Source organism: Oryzias latipes, chromosome 22 (genome assembly GCF_002234675.1).
Source record: "Oryzias latipes chromosome 22, ASM223467v1".
Lineage (NCBI taxonomy): Eukaryota > Metazoa > Chordata > Actinopteri > Beloniformes > Adrianichthyidae > Oryzias > Oryzias latipes.
The window spans coordinates 15,746,995-15,771,552 of NC_019880.2; the positions used below are offsets into that span (position 1 = coordinate 15,746,995).

At 38.7% G+C, this 24,558-nt stretch overlaps 2 protein-coding genes across 6 annotated transcripts; both read left to right on the forward strand.

The window, feature by feature from the left end:
- Nucleotides 1-4,864: 4,864 nt before the first annotated feature.
- On the forward strand, nt 4,865-15,176 carry erich1 (glutamate rich 1). Of its 5 annotated transcripts, XM_004082375.3 has the most exons (6): nt 4,865-5,329; nt 6,571-6,708; nt 8,084-8,212; nt 12,522-12,896; nt 13,160-13,354; nt 14,993-15,176. In XM_004082375.3, the coding sequence occupies exons 1-6, from the start codon at nt 5,311-5,313 to the stop codon at nt 15,079-15,081; spliced, it is 945 nt and encodes a 314-aa protein (XP_004082423.1). In that variant the 5' UTR covers nt 4,865-5,310; the 3' UTR covers nt 15,082-15,176. The 5 variants fall into 5 exon arrangements, with proteins under 5 accessions (XP_004082423.1, XP_020569379.1, XP_011488802.1 ...); XM_020713720.1 differs by lacking the exon at nt 8,084-8,212; XM_020713722.1 differs by lacking the exon at nt 6,571-6,708 and having other exon boundaries at nt 5,036-5,329.
- Nucleotides 15,177-20,162: 4,986 nt separating this feature from the next.
- Nucleotides 20,163-24,103, forward strand: LOC105356943. Its single transcript, XM_011490501.2, has 2 exons — nt 20,163-20,419; nt 21,307-24,103. The coding sequence occupies exons 1-2, from the start codon at nt 20,369-20,371 to the stop codon at nt 21,598-21,600; spliced, it is 345 nt and encodes a 114-aa protein (XP_011488803.1). The 5' UTR covers nt 20,163-20,368; the 3' UTR covers nt 21,601-24,103.
- Nucleotides 24,104-24,558: the final 455 nt, after the last annotated feature.

The following is a 24,558-nucleotide window of genomic DNA, read 5'->3' on the forward strand; positions in this document are numbered from 1 at the left end:
TGGGCGGTGAGTGGAATGAATTCAATTTCATTCAATCCGGATTATACATACCTTCTTAATAAGGCATCAGTTCACAACCGAGGTAGTCACTGAAGGCAAGACATGTTAAACTGAGTCTCCTTAACAATATTTATTATTATCCAATGTCTTCCACTTTATTATCATCCTGATCTAGTTTATTTCAATTTACACAAATTATAATACGTGTATAATAATGGCATACGTAAATGACCAATAAATCAATTTGAAGGGTTGTTTGGCCACCAATAAAAAACGACAGAAGAAATAGGAACAATTGATTTAAATTCAATATGTTTTTGTAACACATTTAGGCTTAAAATGGACACCATAGAGTCAGTGAAAATCATTACAAAGATGATTTGTCACTGACATCTAAAGTGAAGCAAATTTGAAAACAAGAATTACTAGAACAAGGTGAATTCACTAAGTAACCACATGGTGGCCAACTTAAAAACAGAAATAAAGACGTTTACAGGCAGGGCCAAAAAGAAAGAAAAAACAACCCTTTGAAGTTTGCATATGGAATCAACACTCCTTCTGCTTGGGGTGAATTTTTATGAACGTCGTGATTTATTATGATTTATTATGAACAAACCATCAGCTCTAGAAATGATTTAATGGTTCCAACAACAATATTGCTTGTTTTTCTGGCCTCTTTATATAATTTCAAAGAAGCTCTGTGGCCTTATTTCTGAAATGTAGAACTGGCTTTGGAGATAAATCAATTTACAATAAACAACAATAAGAACAGCAATAAATTAGTCTTTTTTTTTAAACGGCCTCAAGTTGCACCAACAAAGCATCGACATAACTGTCTTCCTCTCTATTGGAGAGATTTGGAGAGGAAGGGAAAGAGCATGAAGCGACCCACTTCAGATGCTTCCGATCGGGGAAATAAGCGAGCGGCGTGCATGGGTTTGTTGGAGGTCAGATGTGTTGGTGTTGCTGCATGAGATCTTCGGCATGTGCAGCAGTAGACTGTCGGCCAACATGAATTCAGGAATTTTTTAATTTAACAAACGAAAAAAGGAAAACAGACCCAGGATGACTCAGAAATGTCAGAAGGCCATCAAAACACTGAACACTGAAGGGAAATAGATCTTCAAGTATAAAATTGTCTTTATTTCGTAAATCTTAAGTCGTAACTTTTTTTTAGTCTTCCTTGAGTTTTGCTAGCTTGCATCGATTCAATGACATTTCAATTTGTCATTAATACATATCCCACTTTAAAGATGCTGGCAGTGTTATTTTTTTTCTAAAAAACAACAACTTGGAGCAAACAAAGTTAAAACAGCAAACCGATTTCTTTATCCACCTTTTCATTTTCTGATGATTAAAGCTAATAATTTGTATTCCCTGCCGATGAATCAAATCCTTTCCGGTCACCCCGATCAAACATCCTGCAGCGCTGATTGTTTAGCGCTGGTGTGGGCTGCTTTATTAGGCGGATATCTCCAAGTTCACTTCTCAGCGTGAAGCGTCTCACAAACAAAAATGGTCTGAAAGGTCTAGGCCTAATGACAACTATGTTACGGGATTTACACATTCTTTAGGGAAAAATACGTGATTTTAGGAAGTCCAACTACTCTGTCATCTTAATTATATTTTACAGTTTAAAAATCATACCACAAGCTGCAGGTGAACATTTGGAACTATTGATTATTTGGCTATTCTGGACACTTCAAACTATCAATACTGTTTTTGCAAACCAACTTTATATAATACAGCAATATTAGAATAGGTGGAAAAGCTAATAAGAGGTTTAAGTCAGCACATAAATCACTGCTACAGGAGAAACACATGAGAAGGCACAAACCTGCCTTCTGGATCAGTGTCTACCCCCAGGTTAAAGGTTTAAACACAGCCATTTGCATACTTTAACATATGCATCTACATTATAGGTGCATTAAACAGTGTCCTCTGCATCCTCTCCTGAACCTCTAATGAAACAACAGTTCTGAATGTACAAGATAGTCTGTATTGAAGTGCTGCATACTGATACTAAACCTAAAGCATAAAACAAAAAATGGTTTAACTAGAGAGATAGTAGGATAAATGTGAGAGGAAAGATTGGTAACGCTTTAAAATAAGATCCCTTATTATAGGAATCTTATTATAAATTTCAGGAAGTTCTAATTAGTATTATAGCAAGTACTTCTAAGACATTAACAAGCATTAGTAATGTGGTCTTAAACTGCTTATAAAAACTTTAATTAGCATTTGTAAATTTCTTAAAATTGATTTACAAGTATAAATAAGCTGCTCATGAAGACATTAACTAGCATTTTTTAATCCTTTATAAAATATTTGTTAGCATTTGCAATTTTTTACAAATGCTTTAAAGATAATAATACATGTACTAATTATGTTAACAGTTTATTGAGTGTTTTGCAGCCCCCCAATCGAAAGCGTGGCCGAAAGATTATTTCATTTTACTTATTTCCAACCTTTCATAAAAACAACATATTAATCAATACCCTCACTGATAATAATCAGTCATGCATCATTTTCAGTAAAAGATAAAAAAAAACTAAGACTTCATTTGACAAAACTCAAGAAAAACATTTTTGAAAAGGAGATGGGCAGAACCTGTATGACACACACAAATAAAAGTATCTAAAAAATATATATTGCTGGTGATTCATCAAGTGCCTGGTGGTGTTTCAGATTTATTTTTTGAGCGATAAATTAATGTCATTTGTTTATTTTAATTGAATCTAATATTTGCTGTGAAAGCCTCATTTTGAAGTATTTTCATTGAAATTTGTGACGCTGTGGCACAGTGAAAGAACCCAGTCTAAATAGCAGGCATTCATCACAATCAATATGCGGCTCAGACATCTACAACTATACATTGACCACATAACCAGCATCTATTGCGTTTTGGTGATATACAGGAAGGAAAACGGCAGAAAATCATTGAAGGTTGTGAGTGAAAGCCTGAGAATGCAGCCTTGCAACATTGACTTTCCACCCGACTGATCTAGATTTGTTTCAAGGTGACACCTAGAGGTAGTTTTTGAGAGGGATGGAATTTTAGTGTCACTCCCAAACCAGGAAAGTCTTCACAAACTTCCCACTGATGACTTTTGAAAAGATATAAATGATCTTAAAATGTAACCTCAAATTTGTCCCTTTTTTTATAAAGTGTTTATTAAAGGCATCTAAGATGATGTTCAATTCAGTGATGACTTTACATCAGTTTTCTTTTAAAGTAAAGAAACTTTAGGGAAATTTAATTTTTTTTTTTTGCATTTCTTATAAGCATCCAACTTTTATTAAAAGTTTGGTAAAACAAAGGTGGAGAAAAACTTAAAAACGTACTTTAATTATTCATAAATTAAACATTTTTTTTTTTAACTATTGTCATTGAATTCTTATGTGTGTCATGTAAGAAAGGGTTGGCTGCTTGTTCCTGTCTAAAAATAAAAGACTTTTTGTATTATTCAGGAGGCTGGTAATGCAGCATTTAAAGACCATTGTGGTAAATCTGCAGTAGCAGCGGTGAACTACAATAATTCTGTGGAGGTTTCAAAGAATTGCATTGAATATGGACCCCTATTTTTAGTGCCTGTGTGATTATGATGTCTGACTACGTGAGTGCTTGCAGCCAGCACTTTGTCACTCACGGAGCGTGCATTCGCTGTAGATCGAGCTGCCATGCTGAAAAGGTTCAATCCCTCCTTCTTCTTCTTCTTCTTCTTCTTCTTCTTCTTCTTCTTCTTCTTCTTCCTTCTTTTTTGTTGTTGACAAACTCTAACTTTTTACCAAGCTGAGATATCAGGACTTGCAAAAATCAAAAGTTTTTGATTTGCACCCTAGATTCCCCCCCCAGATGAATTTCTCATATTGCTCTTCTGTGTATTTTTTTAGAAGTATAAAAATTATGTAAGATGATGACAACTGTCTATGCAGTCTCTGGATAACACTCCACTCATCTATTCTCTTTCCAACAGGAAGCCCCACTCTCATTCAGGATTGCCAACACTGGGGATGGCACTCATTCAGCGAAGCTCATCCACCCACAGAGAAGTTGACACGGCACTTACAGTATAATATGACACAACAATTAGATCCCATGTGTGTTTAGAAACTTGTGTCACCTTGAGGGTGTTGTTTCCCCCTAAAATATCCTCATTAAGTCACATTTCTAGCAGTGAATGCCATTGGAAAAGATCAGTCTGACTTGTAATCAAAAGTGATGCACAGATGTGATTACAGTCTGGCTTTTATACTATTAACACATTTAAAGGCAAAGTCTCCATCACAGCAGTAAAAGAAAATCCTCACACTGCTTTAATGCACCCTGCATTTACTGTAACATGACAGACTGTGTGCTGAAAGGCTGAGAAAACAATCAAGGAGAAATGCAGGTGTTTTTTTGTTTTGTTTTTTACCTTCTTCAGAGCTGACATCCTAGGTGAATCCTCCTCCCGCGAAGCCCTCTCACATCCTGGGGTCCCAAGCCAAGTTTGACGGGTGCGCAAATCTCCCCTCAGCCCGGTGCTGATGCTGAGCCATGAGTTGGCTGCTCAGTATTCTCATCTCGCTTCCACCCTGTTGTACAGCTGGCTTGCTGTGCGCACGCCCAAAGCTGCTGTTGTTACTGGATGCGAACACACGGGGTGCCCTAACTTGATGCGGCGCTCCCAAGCCATAAAAGTTGTCAATCACAGGAAATGAAAGCGATCTTTAGTATTAGACGGTCTGAGTGGTTTTTTAGCCTTAGTTGATGGGTATCGTCAGGGACATAAAAACAGGGAAATCTCAGACTAATACTCCAAACACAAGGGATAAACTTAAAAGTTGAATATCTTTATTTATATTTCTATAAAAGCAGTCAAATGGTTTTTTAAACGTTCGGCCGAATTGACAACTGGATTGATTTGATTCGTGCAGTTGGTTATATGTACACATTTTGACCTTATTTTGAAAGAAAAAACCGGTTATTGTTGAATTAGCTTGTATCTGAATGGACTTCTGTGCAGCGCTGTCAGACTGTCCGTTTTCACCAATGCAATGCGACGGACAGCAGCAGGTTTAGCTTAGCCCTGCAGCTTACTTGTTGGTTTGGGATTTAATGTCTTTCAGAAAATTGTTGCTGTCGTTTTAGACTTACACGCTCAGAATTCTTTTAACCGTAGCGTATGGCTTATATGTGCTGTTGTGGATGACTGACGGAGCACAAGAAATGTTGTTTGCTAATTAGCCTAGCGTCTGCCTCGTTGTCACCTTCGGGGTCATATTGTTTCGGAGCGTGTACGCCGTGGAGATGTCCTGTGTGTCCAGATGGCACGAAGAAAAGAGGGTGAGCGTCAGGTTTGGCGATGTTTGAGTAAACTACTACACAGGTGTTTGTAATCGTAGCTTAAATATCTCAGTTTAGCTAGCTTTGTGTTGTACTAAGTAGAACTAGCTTAGCTGTAAACAAACGCACGTGCTCTACTGTCAAAATAAAGGACTTTCTTTGTTGTTTCAATGTTTGTTTGTTGTTTTGTTATCAGACAGGGTTTTGTTAAAGTCAATGCTTAATATTATCAGTAAATCTAATAGATATCTCAGACATTCCCCTTAGCAAAAAGTAGTCTTCTTATGTACTACAATTTAGTCTACTAAAAGTGAGGCAGTTTACATTTATGCACTTTATTGTAAACTTTAAACGTTGCAATTTAGTCTGAAGAAGTATTCAATTAGTATACTTCCTACACTCAAGTATACTTCATTAAATAAACGTCAAGTGTACCACTTTTTGCTAAGGGTTTCTAAGGCCACTCAGTATTAATAACTAACACCATATATAGTTAATAAAATCACTATCAGTCGATGTACCTGAACTTAAATAATGTCTTATATTTATAAGAAATCAAGTGCGAAAAACAGTAGAGACACCCTCCACGTTATCAAATTATTCTTGTTCCAGAAAAATCATCTCCCTGTTAAAATATGTCTAATTTTTGTATTAGTTCTAACTTGTCCCTAAAGGCCATACCAACTAGAATGCTCAGGATTCTGTAAGGCAGTGTGAATGTTGAACAGTATTTGCCTTAAATTCTAAAAGGTTGTCATTAAAAAGAAGAAATTGGTTTGTTTAAGCTCTCCCATTTGTTCAATGATGCAAAACCTAAAGCAACTTTTAAATTACTGTAAATGATTATCCTCTTATGTTATGTACTGCATGCAATACATCTTCTTTATTGCTTTAAAAGGGTGTTTCTAAGAAAATAAATAAGTAAAACTTCACATAATATTTTAGATTTAGCATATTTTTTTAATTAACTTGTCTTTAATTGGACGGTCTATTCTTATCGTTTTTGTCTCACTATAATGACGTTTTTTTTAATTTATTTGTACTATAAGGACATGATGATGTTTTTCACTAACCCAGATAAATGTTTATGTAAAGTATTAATATTCTATTGAAAATGCCTTATAAGTCTGTTTAGCTGTTGATATTTGAGGTAAGAACTGCAGTAGGAAGCTTGGCAAGTGTTATTTGTGAATAGGTTTTTAGTGTGTGCGTGTGTTGTTTCATTACGCCTCTGCTTTCAGTTTTTCAATCAAAAGTTCTCCAAAAGCTTTACCCTGCCCCACCTACGTTGGAGAAAGAAACCAGCGCGCCATCTACTGAAGCCTTAGCCAAAACAACAGACATAAAAAGGAAAACGTCTTCATTTGACACAGTATTTGGTAAGATTTCAGCTCTGTGAACTCTAATGATGGAGGCTAGTGTCCCTCTGTATTTAATGACCTGGGGGGTATTCCAGAAAGCAGTTTATGCTAGCTTCCACGATAAGTTTGAGGCTAAGGAAGTTGATAACCCTTAGCTTTTGGTTCCAGAAATGGAGGTATGTTTCAGGGTAGGTCAAGTTACCATGGCAACTCATGCTCTGAACATAACCTGGTCTGGAGCAGGTTTAGTTGAAGCTTAGTTTGTTTTCAGAGAGGTGAAGCAGCATGGCGTGTCCATTTAAAGATGACTTAGTGGATGAAAAAGCTCAGATAATACTTTTTCCACCATGAGAGGGTGATAAGACCACATATGGATGTTGGAAAGATAAACTTTTTTACTTTGATCTAAATTAATTATTTGCTTCAGTTAAGATAAATCATTTTTTTTGTTAGGTCACCTTATAAATAACATAGTTTTCAGACAATTATTTTCCTTTCGTTCAAATTAATTCAATTAAGTAGGTGTAACTTTGGTGCTGACGTTAGATCGGCACCGCAAGGGATTCTGGGATACCATTCCCTTTGCCTGTCTGGACGGATTTGGGTTTAAGTGTGGGTTTTTGACCAAATAAGTTTAGTTGTATAGCTGTTTTACTGTGTTTCACCGTGTTTTGCCGAGCTATTTTGTCCTACTATGCTTACGTCTCTGCACCATGAGTGAGACTAAGGGAGAGGATGATGAGTTTATAAAGCACCCCTACCACCCAAACATGTTATGACAGTGATGGAAAATTCTTTAATGAATTTTTGCACTCCGTGCATTTTTTTCCCGTTCTTTTTATTGTTATAAAAATGAGCATATCTGCCGGCTCAAACTTAGACATATAAAAGTTCAAGAAATATAAGTAATTAAGATGGAAAAAAGATTAATGGAGTAATGTGACATTTAGTTAGATAAATACGTAAATTTGAGTTGTATTAACAATTATTGTGTTTGAATTACTTTAACTAAATTGTTTAAATTATTTTTCAGCCATGTTACTTTTTTGATGGACTTGTAATTTCTTTCGGCCGTCATTAAAATCTCAGACTCCGTCTTACTAAAGTATAGCGCTCTTTGGTTCTCCACGCGTTTCCATGGTGACTCCAGAAATCGGCGATCCATTGAGAATGTCTTTATGTACCTGCTGTGCACGTACATTAAACCAGGGTTACCAAGTCGAGCGCAATTACGCCAACTCATACCCGGTCTTTTGGAACCGACATACCCAGAGTAAGCAAGTTCAGGCGGATTTCAGCCAGAGTTCAGGGTTAAAGTCAGGCTAGTTTAAACATGCTTCCTGGAATACCCCCCTGACCTTTTTTTGTTTTGTTTTTTGTCTGCTTGTTTAAGAAAATGCAGGTAAAAAGCGGAGCCGGAAGATGTACACAGTCCTGCCGCCTCCACCTGGCCACAGTATTCATTCAGAGGAATGGGCCTCACTTCCCCAGCTAGGATTGGATAGTGACATAGCTGCAGCAGGTTGGTCTGCAAGCGTTCTTTTGCTTACCGTATTGTAAGTTGTCAGTTTTGGATTGCCCCTGCTTTGCACCGTAAGTGAGGGAATGCACCAGAATGTATTGCAGCTGCTGGTAATCCGGAGCGATTATGTGTTTGATCAGCATAAACTTTGATTCCCTCCCCACCGAATGAGTTATCCGTTGCTGATGCAATGTTCTAGACGGATTTTTTTGGCTTATCACTACAGTCTAAAGGTTCTTGTGATGAATGGATGGCATTGTGATTTACAGAGAAGTCCTCACATAGATGTGGTGCATTCGAGGCCTGCCTATTTATTTGCTGTCGTAAAAACGATAAGGATGCTGTAAAATCCCTGCTCCGTTACACATCTCTTTGCTCATCAACCCTATAAATGCTGAACTTTTATCGACTGGATAGAGCAAGGCTTACTCAAGAAAATAAAACATGTTTGATAGCTTTCAGGCCACATTATTGAGGAGGACTTATTAGAAAGAGCGAGAAGGTTAGCTTCGATTCATTGGCAATAGACTTGTTCATAAATGAGCATATTTGGGATCCGGTGGGTGTTCAAGGTCAGATATGTTGTTGTAAAATATGAAAATGAAGTTAAAGTTGAAGGGGTGAAGGCATAAACCTACAATCTGAGCCTCTGATCATTTTTAATGATCTCATTTTAGCCGTCATAAATAGAGACATGGGGGAGACGGCACAAATAGTCGTTTTTTTCTCCCCCATTTATGTGAATCACTCTTCCTCACTAGTTAACCCATTTCTAAATTGTCTTTTAGTTGTTTAAAAGACAGCCTGGCCCAAACCTGCTAAAACGTAGCAGTGTTTACGATTCACACAGCAACTTTTCTTCAAAACATCCACTAATACAGTGTTTTTCAACCAGTGTGCTGCGGCACACTAGTGTGCCGTGGGAGATGGTCAAGTGTGCCGTGAGAAATTGCCCTCATTAACTGATCTAAAAACATTTTCCATCTCCAGGAAATCAGTCTTTGTTCATCCAAACTGGCCCTGATATAACACTGAGAAGTTAAGAATATGAAATATCATAAAATTACTTTTTCTTTGTGTTTATTTAATTCTATTAAAGACATTTTGATAAGAATAACGGGATACCGCGATTTAGCTGCAGCTATAACTGTGTAAGGAAAAGTCCCGCCCCTTTAACTGTCTCCACCAATCATTCTTGAAGGCTTAATCACATGTCATCAGTCTGACCAATCAGAAGTGGTTAAAGTCTTCACTTCCTTGTTTCGATGTAGCGCAAAAAAGTCTCTCTGTTCTAACAAAAATACCAGCTAAAGCTCGTCTTTAGCGGTGTAGCTTTCCACATAATCTGGTATCAGACTGGAACAAGTGAACAAAACCATGAAGCTCAAAGACGCTGGTCTTTCTGCGGTCGGCGGATTACGGGCACTACATCTCCCATGATGCAGTAAGGTGACTGTCTTAGCGCACAATGAGTCTCTCCTCTTAACGTCTTAAAACAACGAACACACATCAAACAGTTTTTGAATCTTTTGACTGAATTTTTAATGCATCTTTTAGAAAAAACAGCTGCAGCTTCCAGCGTTTTCTGCAACAATTATCACAAAAATGCATGTGAGATTGCTGTAGATCAATACAGACTGAGCTTTTTCTTTTTTTTTATTTATCTATTTTTTTGGATGCTGGTGTGCCGCGGGATTTTTGTCAAGGTTAAAGTGTGCCGTGGCTCAAAAAAGGTTGAAAAATACTGCACTAATAGAAATCAAGCTCATGTTGCTCTTTTTCTTCTGAAAGGGGCAATACGAGGGTTTTGTAGGTTCAGTCGGGACTCCCACGTCCTCATCGCTCGTAAAGGCTCAAGAACAGATAAATATTTTCTTGTTTTCATGCAGCAGAACTTTTTCACTGCAATGTAGGAGACGCTCGCAACACTGGATCCAAAAGGTTTTTGTTTTTTTTGTATAATTTGCAATAGACACGCATGAATCTGTGGCGATTTATCAGATTAAAAAACAGGATCAAATACAAGGAGGCCCCATTTTACTGTAGGTGACCTGATAAATGAGAGATCAGGAATGTACAGATAGATGATCACACCTACCCAGTAAAACTAAATGAAAATAACATTACAAAAAGAAAAACATAATCTTTGAATTGGAAAAAGAAAAAGTGAATTTTTTTGGTGTTTTTTAATAAAAAAAAAACTGAGTTGTAAAAATTATTAACAGCAGATCACACAGATCTTTTTACAAAGAATCCTTTGCGTGTTTTGTAGTAAATTCCCTCTTTGAGGATCTTTTGGGGTGTATTCAGACTGGGAACATTTGGTCTGCTTAAAGTGAACCAGAGTGCGTTTTCTCCCTTAATCCAGAACAAATGTTTAGGCAAGCGGACCCTGGTCTGAGACCAGAAGCCGCCCTAGGACCCATATTTGGAGGTGGTCTTGGTTTGTTTGTTTTTAATCAAGCCGAGCTTGGGTTCGCTCTGAGATTCCTCAGTCTGAATACAATCCGTCCTCGGAGCGGAACAACTGAACCGAAACGGCCACCGTAGTCGATGTAAACAGAGTAGGAATGTAGAAACAGATGAGCCGCAGACAAATATAAAGCAACGTTTGTGATGTAGTTTCTTTAACAGAATTCTCTTGAAACAATGCCATAACCACAACGATGAGACACAGTAGCTCATTAAAATGTGGTCTGATGAATGCAGGCTCATTTAAACCATTTTTAATGTGATACACATTGCTTTTCACTGTTTTCCCAACAATCTATATGTCAGAAACACGTATCAGCGTACCTTCATACCCAACGTCACCTCAGCACTGCATTTGCTAGCATCCCTTGAGTTAAAGCACACATGGCACGTCTCTTTGCCAGTAACCGCCTTAAAGTAACGAGTAAAAAGTGTTCTTCCCGACGTTCAAAACTGCTATTTAAAATATAAAGTTTGAAGAAGCTAACTGTCCCAATAAGGATTGTGAAGACTGATAGTTCCTGGCCAATGACGGAACAGATCTTTAGTCACATGGTTTTGGTCACAAGCTTTGGTCCGTATCGCACATTCACACACTGATGCACTGGCGCAAACCTTGCCCTTGAAAACTTCACCATATGGGTGTGCAAGGTGGGAATCGAACCTCCCGATAATAGGTTGACCAGCCTACCACTGCACCACAGCCACCATAATTATGATTATGCCGATTTAAACAAAAACAACATAGTTGTTTCTGCAGAGTGGAATAGGTACATCAGCCCCCCTCCCCGTTGTCTGCTAGTGGATGCATCGGAATGGAGAGGAGCAGAGAGCTTGTGGCCATCCCACCTCATCTTCATCACAAATATGCGCTTCTTTGTATGGTATTTTCTCATCTGCACCTGATGCACAACAAATTGATTAGAGAAATACTCAGGAATGTCATTTGAATCTTAATTTTCTTCATATATATCAGAAATTCCATAAGAACACGTTAAAACCATTATTTTCATCGGAGTGGCTCTGTAGACCAGTGTGCTTATAGAAAAGATTTGACAATGAACTTGCAAATGTACTATTTTTCTACAAACTGCATCCCCTCTTGCTTGCTTAGTGGAGTTTCTGATTGGTTACCAGGGAAAACGGCGTTTCTATGCTACCGCAGAGCACGCAGCCGCAGCTGCAGCCGCAGCCGCTCTGATGATGTCAAGTCTTTGTTGCTTTTGTTCTCTGGTTCTTATCACCAGACGTGAGACACCAGAAGCCTTTTAGACTTGTTAAATCGACATGAGCTTCTTCAAACTCAAAGGACGGCTCACACAAAAGAAAATAGTTCTATATTTACAGGGTTTTTTTTAGGCTCTTGAAAGATGAACTCATTTAATCGACCACATTAACAACCTTACTTTCTAATGAGCTTAAATGAGCTGTTGATTTATTTATTTCTTTGTTTTTTTGTCCAATATTGTAGTCACTTTTACTTCAGCTGTTCCAGCTTCCATCAGGGTCACCAAGAATTCATTGCGAGTGAGTCCGATTCCATTTGAGCTTTTATAGTCCTTTAATAAAAAATGACAGAGAGGGGAGCACTGGGACAAACATGCTCACATCAAATGGAAAAACAAAGAGAAACTGCTGTAAAAGAGCGTTACATAAGCCTGGAGCCTCGTTTCAGAGACAGGAGGCTTGTGCAGTTCAGTGGGATGCCCTCCGCTTCGTCTTTAATTATGCATATTGTTGAATTCAGATAGAAAATTCCAGCAAGCTGCAGAGACTGGATGACTTTTTTCAGCTTTCTGTAATAGTGTTTGAAAGCTTTCGCTCCTTCCTTCTGCAGAGGAACGTCGCCACAGTGAAGAATCGGACGAGTCCACAGAAGCAAACCAGAGGAAAAAGAGGAGGCGAAAAAGGAAGCGGCATGCAGCAAACCCTCCCGGTTCTGGGAAAGAAGGCGCCGTTCCATGCGGCGAATCCAGCGCGGGTCAGGTGCCTGCGCAAAGAGGCGAATGCACGAGCAAGAACAGGAAGAGAAAGCTGAAGAAGAAACGGCACAAGGAGAAGCTGAAGTCCACGGGTCAGATGCCGCGGGCCGCTGCTCTGGAGTTCACCTTCCAACAAGTTGAGGAGGAGGAGGAGGAGGAGGAGGACAAAAGAAGAACTGTGGATCTGTTAGAGTTTTTAAGGAAAACAGCAGAAATCTATCTGTCTGATCGTAAGTATTCGCCAGGCCGGGGCTGCACTTAACACATAGATTTCATCATAAAACTTAAGAAAAAAGTTGTTAAATTCCTTATTTTTTTTGTCATTGTTTTTCATGACGGACCGGAACTGTTCTGCAAAAAAAAAAAACTGTAATTAATAAAAATCCTGAACTTGTGACACTAAATCAAATCAATGGAGGAATTTGTCAGTTGCCACCCAGTCCAAAAGGTTTTTGTCTGTGTAAAATACTCCTTCCCTCTTGTTGTGCTCCAGCTTCCCAGCAGAGAGAGCAGCTCCTTCATCTGTCAGCGTCTGTAGATGAGCTGGTTGACAGTATAGCATGTGGGTCGAAGGCCAGCTCTGCCGTGAAGCAGCTGTTCTGTCTGAAAACCTTTGCTGAGCAGAATAAGACCCAAAATCTCCAGAACGCTCTGAAGGAACTCAGCAACGACTCCATCCTGACCGCAGGTGAGTCGGACATCAGAAGATGTTTTCAAAGAAGGAAGACTTTTATTTTGGTATAAAAAAAAATGGTGTAACTTCTACTCTGTACCATACTTCTCTCTTTATGTTGAAACTTGCTTTAAACTTTGTTTTTATCGGTTAGCAGCCATTTCTGTCTGCGGGTTTCTGCCTTCCACCCTGTAGCCTTGTTGGGATTTTTACATTTCTGGAAGGAGATGGCACTAAAAATGGCGCCTCTCCTCTTTCCACGCTCGTGACGAGCTTTAAGGAAACCATACGATTATTCCGATGCATTTAAAAATTTCATGGTGAAATTTCTCCATATTTGTGATTTTTATTTTCCCAAACCACTTGATTTTAAAGTCCTTCTCCAATCATCTTTTGATCTATCGTGAAAGCATTTTCAGTGCCCTTTTTTCATGATTATGACGTTTTTAGCAAAAACGTGTTGTTTTCTAAGACGTAGTTTCTGCAGAGCGGCTGTAGTTCATTAAAAAGTCACTTCTGAGTTGTGGACGGGACTCTTTTTCTTATTTCCCATCATCCCTTTGTTTACACTCTCTCTTGCTAGCTTACAGCCCCTCACAACCCTAAGCTAACATTAGTGGTGCAACAAAAATGGCGACCAGCGTTGGAGCTATCCAGCCGTACAGGTTTGATCCAGATTCCCGCTCAGACGAGAAAAACAAAAATTAATATGGATCTTCGACAGAAGATTTAGAAATTCTTGCGCCCGTCTTGTTTGTTGATTTAAATAACTCAAATATGTTTTCAGATTACATTTTTGTTGTCTAGGCAACAGTTTTACTGCTGAATCGTGATGCAGATGTGTCAAGTTTGGACATATTTATTTAAGAAATCCTCAAAGTTGTCTGCAGAAGTTTGTTTGATTTAACATTTGAAGCATTTTAAGAAGTCTGCAGAAATGGTGAAGCTTCTTGACATCAAATGAGTTTTTCAGAAAGCATTACATGTAAAAAAAATAGTAAACTTAAAGGCTAATGGTTAACCATAGGTAATAAATCACTCTGTATGGGCCAAAAATGTAGTTGAAACGATAAAATAAATGTTTTAAATCAATTAATAAAAGATTAATCTGAGTTACCTAATAGCATAGAACAAAAGAGTGAGCTTAGTATTTACATCTTTATTCGTTTATTGATGCATTCCTGTTCTCTGGATTAATAGAATAACAGTATATATCTCAAATTTCTGTTACCTTCTGGTTCAAATTCCTGATTGGCTGTAATTTCAGATGAGCTTTCTGTTTCCGTTCTGTTTGTGCAGAAAACGGTGTGCATGTCCTACATTCACATCATGCAGAAGCTAATTCAGGTGCATGCGTGCTTTTTAAGCCCTTCGGGAGAATTCCCTAAAGCTCTCCTCATTCTGTCTGCCTCCTGCAGTAGCAGTCGATTGACTCTAAAACGGCTTTTTAAGGAGATCACCTCCAACTTTATCTTACTGTGTACTGGAATTGTCATGTAACATTTGGCGCAGAGTTCTAATTTCTTCAGAAGAAACAAAACAAAAAAAAGAGTTTTGTCTCTAGAGGGAAGATGTAGGCTGCATCAAAGATTAGATTGGAGCTTAAAGATTTTGAAATGACTTTGGTTTTGTGTTTTTTTCTTTGTGTTTCAGAGGAAACGGCAGCAGTCACATCCCTGTTCCAGTACTGGCTGACAGACATTCTGCCCATGCGAGCAGAGAGGACGGGACCTGCAACATGATGCCAACGTTCACAGAAAAAAGACTTTTTTCCAACCCTTTCAGGGTTTTCCTTTTTCTTTTAACAAATAATAAAGACGATATTTTTATTTTACTTAGTATCATGTTTGATTTACGTTTTTTCTTTATTCTTTAAAAAAATGATGTTACTGTTCTTTCCAATCCAGTTAATCTAAATCAAAACAGTGAATTGATTTCACAATAAAAGTCATTTCCTCTTTTCAGCCTTCTGAGAATAGGGACATACCAGGATTTCTGCTCCTGAATGCTAATATTTTGACATTTAAACTCCAAGTTAAGTTAATTATTCAATTATCTGAAGTCCCTCTCTCTTCAAATCTAGTCTTGCTTTACTTTATTCCCTTTTAGCGCTTCAACTCACTCCACTGTTTATAGGATCTCTTCTTTATATCCATTCACGCCTAAAATAGCTTCAAACCGTAACCTCCCGTTACATCATCACAACTCCTCATTGGCTAACTGGATGCCTAATATGGCAAAATGTCCTTAATAGCAACACAGATAGTTGTTGATGGACATTCAGAACCACCTGTGGAGTTTGGACTGTCTGCAGCTTAGAGAAGCTATCTTAAAGCAATTGTCTGAAGCTTTTGGCCAGGAGATGAGTTCAGGAAGAGGGCAAAGAATTATCTCAGCTGGGTGGTGGCATTTAATGACCTGAGGAAGAGCTGACTGTTGTTTACCAACTCAAGAGAAACTGCTGTTGGAGAAATAGGACAGCAGCTGACAGAACAGCTAGCCTCCAAAGGTCTTTGTAAGTGAATAAACACTTATCTGTGACCCACATTTATGAAGCTTCAGAACACAAACTTTAAATATGAAGATCATAGAGAGTGGATTATATAGATTATACTTAAATATTCAGCTCATGGTCACAAAGAAGGAGAGAACCTCTCTCCGTTTTGACGACATTTGAGCTCACATTGAAAGAGATTTTGTACTTCAAATTAGAAACTTCAGGCTTTGAAGAAATGTCCACATTAAATGACTGTCCTGCTCTAACAATACATTGAAAAATCTTAACCATCCACTCTTCCCACTTGAGGCGTGTGATCAAATAAACGTTGACATTAGTAGTGTGTAATGACCTCAACTGGAGGGGCATGTAAAAGTGACCCTAACGGCAAACTTTTCAAAGCCTGCTGCAGTCATTTGGATTTAAAGACCCACTCCCATTGTGTTTTTAACATGTTCTTGTGGCATTTTTCTGATGAAAGAGGACATAAAGAAAGTTACGTCTTTCTTAAAACGGAGTGAATTAAGAGCAGGCAAAAAAAAAGAGAGTTTGTGATGTAGAGGATATGCTGGACAACTGTTCTAATGCGTCTACACTCAAGGATTAATTGTTGGTTGAACATAAGATTATGGAAAGTATCTCCATCTAAGTCGAATGTGTTTATACAGCAATAAACTTTTGTATCGGGAGATTTGAATGCAGTTATGTTGGTGCAACAATATTTTTTATGTTGCTGTAACATGATGATCAAGGTACAGTTTAACTAGATTTGTGTAAGTTATGGTATCAAAGTTTGATATGATGACATAATCTTGTTGAGTGGTCCAAACTCAAATTATAATGTTAGATATTGCATAATTTTATAGAGTACTTCTCAAACGTAAAATTTAAGGAGTTCATGCTCATTCATGGAAGCAAAGTTAATTTAGATCAGTTATAGTGAACGCCGGTTTTATATTTTAGTCAAAAATCAGAAAGCGGTTATCATCCACTCCCTTCTCCTCACTCATGGTACTAAAAGAAAAAACAAAACAGGATAAAATAAAAGAGTAAAACAGCCAGACAACAAAACCCAAAGATAAAAATGCACACTTAACCCTTATTATTCCTTAACCCATGTTATTCCTACCATGACAAAGGTGGAAAGATTTCATGTAATCCATGGACACCAGTGAAGATCACAAATCATTGAAGAAAAAAGGTTCAGAGCACTGTCTAGTGGGTCTAGATGACCCAACTCCCAATGTTAAAGTGCCTAGGATAGCACAACGGTTACACATCAATCCGCCCAGACAGACAAAGGTAATGGCATCCCACAATTCCTTGCAATGCCAGATTTGTCAGCAGGCCCAAAGTGCTTGTGACCTTCACTACAATACTTACTGATATTCAGTCATTTCAGTCAGACAACTCATGCAGTAGTAATAATATTTATTTTTCACATCTTTTAGTTTTCTTTCACATACTTTGTTGCTTTCACATTCTTTGACATTCACTTTCCTTTAAATTAGCATTCACTTTCCTCCGAGTAAGCATTTCACATTCCTTCAAGTTAGCATTCACTTTCCTCCGAGTAAGCATTTCACATTCCTTCAAGTTAGCATTTCACTTTCCTTTTACTTGCACTTCACTTTGCTTTCACTTTGCATTTCACTTGCTTTAACTTTGCATTTCACTTTGCATTTCACTTTCCTTTAGTTTGGCATAAAACTCCGTGCAATTCCAAGAGACAAATTTCCATAAACTTTTCGGTAATAAATACCCCTAACGGAGCTCACAGGTGGAAGCCGGGGAGGAGGGTGGGGCAAAGAACGCAGTGCTGCAGTAAAGAAGGATGAACAACTTACACACCTGGACTTAAATAGGATGCTGCACAGGTGAGTTGATTAACTGACCCACCCTAGGGGAGTGGCCTAAGTAAAAGCCTGCCTGAGTTGCCTGCCCGAAATGCTCCCAAGGTCGCTCACTTAGGGCTACATGATATGAGGAGAACTTGCAATATTAATGATCAATAATGCGACGATTATATAATTTGCGATATATGAACAAATAGAAAAACAACCGAAAACATAATTTCCTTTCACTGCAACAGTTTAATTGAAATAAGAGTCAACATACTTTAAATTCTACTCAAAATGACCCTAGTCTACAGGAGGCGAGCATCTGGCATACAAGGGCTCCTTCCGATTGGTCAAATGCATAAATTTATTTGATATGTTAAATACTTCAAGCTGCCATAAGATTGTTTAAGCACATTTTGAAAAACTTTCATTGTAATTTTTGCCGTCTTTTGCGATAAACTTTATGGTTTATAAACTTTCACTTTATTCATTTAGATGAAGAAACTTTTGATGAGTACTAAGCTTAGTTTGCATTTTTTTTAATTATGTCCTTATATTTGTATTTTTAAAAACATCCTATTTGCATTCCTGGTTGTCCTGAATTGTATTTGCTCTTTATTACAGGTCAAATTTAATTTAGGAGAGATACTCAACCTGCTGAAAGCATGCCCAGTATGGATTTGGGAGATCCATCCTAATTTCCTGTAGTGTTGAAAGCATGTCCAAGTTACACAGCCAGCAAAATGCCTGAACTATCATTTTGGTTGAAGGAATTGCTGACATTCCTGGCTCCCAGACAATGCAAACCTCAGACTGTCCAGTGCTTTGATTCTTACTTGTGGCTTCACAGAAGATTTCCGAGAATCTATGTTGCAAAGCAATTGTTTTTCTTTTATTTCAGAGAGCTCTTGACTCAGGAGGCATTCAAACTTCCACAAAAGAGCGACTTTGTGACATTATTCCTGCAGTTAATCGTGACCGTTTGAACTGGGAAGCATTGTTGCATCCTAATGTGGGAAAAAACCTTCACCAGAAAGAATTCCTGAGGTTTGGAGCCACGCACCACGGCTACCTCAAATTGAGACTGATAACCACGAGGCCAGGCGGGATATTGAAGCTTATGAGGAAATTTGCTGATATGGCAGGAAAGGCCATCCTGGACATCAACAGAATAAACTACTTCGCTTACATGACTTCATATCTATATGACTCCAGTAAGAACTGTGAGTGTTTGATTCTTTATTCTAACACGTCAACATCTTCCTCTTTGTATGAACAGTTACCTCGCTTAAAAAAGACTGCAAATATGGAAAAAAAAAAAACAGAAATTATAATCAGGGGGAAAAAAATCAGGAAACAGAGACTTCAAAAACAAAACCAAAAAGCAAAAAAAAAAAGATCTTTATTTAAATACATGACTGTACTTAAAGATTTTTTTTGGGTCTTTGAGTTAGATAAAACAGAAAAGTCTGTGGTTTTTTTATATATAAACTGACCTACAACTCCATAAGTGACAGTTTTATTTGTTTAACTAACTACCAAAGCAGCTATCATGATGTAGGAATCTGTAGGAATCTGTAGGAAGAGCAAAAAACATTATATGTTACGACTAGAAGTCTTCGAGTTGCTTCTATATTTTTGAGATAGTTTGAATAGGAATATTGAACAAAGATTTTATTTTTTAATAGAGCTTTACTGTAGATTTCCTTCCAGAACAAAAAAAGTAGTAGAATAATCAGTCAATATATTTTGTCTGCTATTTTTTACTCTGTATTACAGTGTTTTCTGATTTAAACAAAAAAATAATTTGAAGGAACTTTTTTAACTCTCGTTCAAAGTATCAGCTGGATGAATGTATTTTAGAAATATAAAATAGAAAAATAAGCCTCTTAGATGTTTTAACAATATAACATGTTGATGCATTATGCAGGTCTGACCAGGTTTGAAACATGAAAACCAAACATGAATGCAACAAAAACTGTTGGTTACAGCCACGACCTTATATTGATAACGTTGAGTCCATGCTGCAATTGGAGATCAATATATGGAAGCAATTTAGTGCTTGTTAATATTTTTTTTAAAGCAGCTAAACAAGAAATACATGTTTTATTCTGAACTTTTTTATGCTATATTTTGAAATTTGATTAATGCACAAATAATTTTTTTGGGGGGGGCTTGGAACACAAATGTAAAAACTTTCTGCCTAATTCAAGTTGAAATTTTAAATAATGTGTTTTTTGTAAAATAAAAAGTAAAACTAAACTTGAATCCGATGTGGAACAGTACATGTTCAGACACTTGTTTTGATGGCACATTGGTACAATTAAATTACCCCAAAAGTTAGATTTCCTTAAATTCAAAGAATCCTCTCGCCATGGCTCTGTTTAGATCCACGTCTTTGTTGGCGGCTCCTGTAATCCCCTTAGTCTGGCTTCCTGGAGCTCTCCTGTTATGTAAACAGTGGAGAGAGACAGTATAAGGGCTGAGCAGACCTTCCCGGCTCAGACAGCTGAGCAGAGGAGAGTTGAGAGGCACGGCCGGACAGACCCCCTGTCAGAGGGTTCCCCGTCCTGGGAATCCAGGAAGAAGAGCCGCACACACACACACACACACAAAAACAAAAAAAGCCAAGCGTCATCTGGCCTTTAATTCATCTGGTCACCCCAGAAAACCATCCTGGAAAGCTCCAAAATGTTTTTCAGACTCCCACGGCTGACTCCTGGATATATCAGGCTGCTGCAGGTCAGTAGGAGGCTGTGATAGCTGTGACAGCTCTTGTCTTTGTCATTAATTGTTCGAATTTAAAGAAAGGCTATGTTTTAACACCAATTTTTGAATTCACCAAATGCTAACAATACTCAAATTTCCTTCTTAAATATTCTTTTTTAACTCTTTCAAACAGAAAAAACATACATTTACGTTTTTTTGCTTTCATTTACCAAATGCCTTGTATGTAACCCTTGTGCTAGGCATTTTAACATTGGGAGTTGGGTCAAATAGACCCACTAGACAGTGCTCTGAACCTTTTTTCTTTAATGATTTGTGGTCTTCACTGGTGTCCATGGATTACATGAAATCTTTCCACCTTTATCCACCTTTGTCATGGTAGGAATAACACGTCAATGTAAGGGTGGGGTCATCTAAGACAGCACAAGGGTTAAGATGACAGAACCTCCAAGCGCAAAGTGGATGATCTAATGATCAGAGTTTGTTGCATGTGCTTCACAGATATAGTTTTATGCACATGCTCAGATTTATCAGCATAAATCTTTTATCAAGTCCTGCTTTTCAGTCTGTTGTTTTGATAAATGTTGTGACAAGTTGGTTAAATACAGGACAGACTGGCAACCAGGAGGCGTTACCAGCCATCTGGGGCAGTAAAATGGTAAAACAGCTCAACTGTGATTGTCCATTGGTTTGTAAGTGGCTGAATGGGTCACACACGCTTGATTAGAAACTATAAAGTCTCCATTTGCTCATTAATGCACTTCCCAATAAACTAAGTTTGCCATGATGTAGGTTAGACTAGCTTTTGCAATGTTGAATGGGTTTTCAATCTTTCCAGAGTGTGTGGGAGGACTTTGATGTGGGCGGAGCTTGTGCCTAAGACTATTTTGCTCTCCTTTCAGACCCAGGCCTACCACAACACGCCTGTGACAGCTCCGCCTGAGAAGACCATGCCCGGTGTGGCCATGCTGCTGGGGGCTGTCGGGATCGGGATGTGCGGGTACAGCTCCAGACAGCTGTCCCTCCACCACCGGCCCTCCACCCGCGTCCTCCACTGGGTCGGCACCCACACTGATGCGAGCAGCATGGGTGTGGGTGCTCACCGGGCCCCTGCTCTGGATGTCCCTCGCAGAGTCCCTGCATGTGCCGACATCCCTCCACCGTCCTTTGTAGGACAGAAAATTCCTTCAAATTAAACGCTGGGAGTAGAACCACCAGCACCACGGATCGAGTCCGAATTTCTGCGCTACCACTTGTCTAAGATTGTAGCTATGCAGGCCCATTGCCGCAATGTGGCCCATGTGCTCTCTGAGGACAAGTGGGTGTGGTCGCTCGGTCTGATCTGTGTGTCTGCAGGAAATGGTACAACCTAGCAAAATCTAATTCTGTGATTAGCGCAATACAAGGACTGTGAAGCTACGTTCACACCGCCCTCGGGGAAACGCTTTCAAGCGGCCACTTCTAAAGAAAATACATAAAAATGCCATTTGGGCTTCAGCGTTCAAAACCAATGCGTTCACACATTGCTATGCTCAACGCAGAGCCATTGAACGCAGGTTGAAAGATAAACCAGGTTGAACTTTGACAAATCAGGGACTCAGGATTTGGCAAAAAAGATGAGGTCCATTTAATTCACGGAAGTGTCAACAGTTTAAAAAATTGATCATTTGTGTCCTTTCATATATTGGAATAGAACTGTGAAAGAAAAAGCCTGGAGCAAGATTTGCACTACTTTCCAACTATAGGTGTCAGGCATGCGCTAGTAAATAGTAGAATAATTTTAAGAAGAAGCCCCTCCCTGATTATCCATTGTGAACCCCATGTGCTAAATTCATGTTCAAGAATGCACGTTTGAATGCGGGTCACATGACCGGTGTGAACGTAGCTTACCAGGTGTTTCAACATTTTCATTAGCAGGTTTCTGAAGCATTGATATGGCGCCGAACAACAAGAGTGACTCATAGGATTGTGTGACTGATGCTGGAACTTCCCAAATCTTATTGCTGATTGCTGCTTTTTCGAGTTGGCACACCTAATTTGAAGACATTTGTCTGTCTTCTGAAGCCCTGGCAAGGAGAAAGACGGAAGCTTGGCAGTGTGGCTCACAGATGGTTTGCCACAGTCTCTCTGTGCAGACCCCCCGCCCCCATCCAATTGGTTGTTAGGCAGAAAGCCATGTGTAATTGCTGAAGCAGCCCATCCCTGCCCATGACTTCATCTGAATCCCTCTGAGGAGGATCAGGTGCCACTTGTCAACAAGCGTTTTCCTGGCACTGTCAGACTGTCAATCCCACAACACCTGAAGGAGACAGCTCTTTTATTCTTTTATGAAAAACTGGAGAGTGGCAGTAGACTTTACAACAAGTAAACAACAGCAACTCTGTGCTGGATTACATCCTAGTTTGTGTGTCTGGGACACTGCGGGTGGGATTCCAGCTAGGTAGGATGGGGAATCCTCCTGGATTAGACCATGTCATCCTCATTAGGGATTAACCCTGGTGAAAAATCAATCCCGACACACACCCTTATTAACCTAATCAGCCGTTAAGACTTCCATGGACCCGAGAGAGGCAGACAGATCCTGTGCATCCGAATGTTGCGGCGTTCTCCCTGCAGCTTCCACCAGTTATCTCACAGTCATACGTCATATATTGACGTTGGTATTTTCGGATTGCAAAATGACAGAAAACTTGGGACTTGAGATGTGGCGAGAAACTGAGAGTGGTTGAGAACGTGCGCTGTGCCTTATGGATTGAACAGGATTACATCGTCTGCATTCGGTCTATCCGGTTGATATGCAAGTTTATCCCATAAATCGGCGACAAACACCATTAAAAGGAGTCTTTTATTTCTAATTTATTTCTAAAGCAATGAGGAAATTGCTGTGGTCTGAAAAGGATAAGCACAAAATGAATCAAAGTTGTGTGCTTCCCGATTTAGAGGTCAGCCAGACCTTGTAATCTTTTCTTTTCTTTTCGTTTTAGCTGAAGAGTCAGCTCAGAATTTCTGCCAAATTGGACACAAGGAAAGGTGTAGCAAGGTGGGAATTTTTTAGTGCCAACAGAGGCTCTGCAGGTCAGCTACAAAATGATCTTAATCTACGCCGCCAAAGGGGTTAATGGTTCCAGCAGGGATCAGATGCCAACCAACCAACACCTCTAATCCACAAAAATCTCTCAACTTCTAAATCCACATCTCACAAATATCTGAAGTGCATCAGAACTCCTGCTCTGCTGTCGCACTCCTCAGAGTGGTGGAATCGATGTGGTGATGGGCTGGAGGCTGTGTTATGCAGCTCGCTGGTTTTGATGGATTTTCTCCATGCTGCAGTGATGCACAGTGAACACAGATCACTGTGGAAACCTATTGATCTCAATCAGAGAGTGAGGGGAGGAGAGCTCGTCTCCTCTCTGCAGCAAATCTTCCCTGGCTGTTGTGCAGTAGAGGAAGGAAAAAAAAAAGGCGCCCCCGAAAACGCACAGAATGTGGAAAACTGAGTCTGAAGCTCTAAAAATAAAAAAAAATAAAATTCCGGGATGTTTGAAGGCGCAGCACTCACCTGTCAGCTTGCTGTGAGTTGCACATCAATGCTTTTTCATCAGTTACTAGTTCTGAAAAACTGAGTTAAACATTACAGCAGATCTGAACTATTTGTAGAATAAACATGTTAAAATATAAAATAAACATATAAAGCAAATATTCTGCTTGACTTGAGTCTAAACTGTGAGCTTATCTGGATGTTTTTGTGAGATTAAATATTTATTTTTATTTTTCCCTCTTTTGTACAAAGAAATAAATGTTTTATAGTCAAAAAATGTCAGTTTATGTTGTTTGGTGATGGGGTTTAAGGACGATATGAACTTCTTACGCAGAAAATAATTATGCATATATGTTTTTGCCTTAACACCTGTGTCAGCAGTATCTGAGAACCTGCAGCCTTACAGTCCACATCGAATCTCCTGTGTTTTATTTTGAAGCCTTATTGGAGATGAACAGTTAGAAGGCTTTGGCGAGTCCATTTTTGCTCCCTGTTATTTCTACATCATAAATATTGTGACATGCTCATAAAAACAAAAACAAAAAAAGACTTAAAAAGCATTACTTTCAAGGCATTTGGTACTTGGAAAATATATGGAATACTTTGAAATTTTCTC

Excerpts from the sequence above, each read along its gene's own strand:
- LOC105356943 (XM_011490501.2), top strand. The coding sequence starts at position 20,369 with ATGTTTTTCAGACTCCCACGGCTGACTCCTGGATATATCAGGCTGCTG. Across the intron at positions 20,420-21,306 it reads GATATATCAGGCTGCTGCAG|ACCCAGGCCTACCACAACAC; the intron begins GTCAGTAGGAGG and ends CTCTCCTTTCAG.
- erich1 (XM_004082375.3), top strand. Across the intron at positions 12,897-13,159 it reads AGAAATCTATCTGTCTGATC|CTTCCCAGCAGAGAGAGCAG; the intron begins GTAAGTATTCGC and ends GTTGTGCTCCAG. Across the intron at positions 13,355-14,992 it reads CGACTCCATCCTGACCGCAG|AGGAAACGGCAGCAGTCACA; the intron begins GTGAGTCGGACA and ends TTTGTGTTTCAG.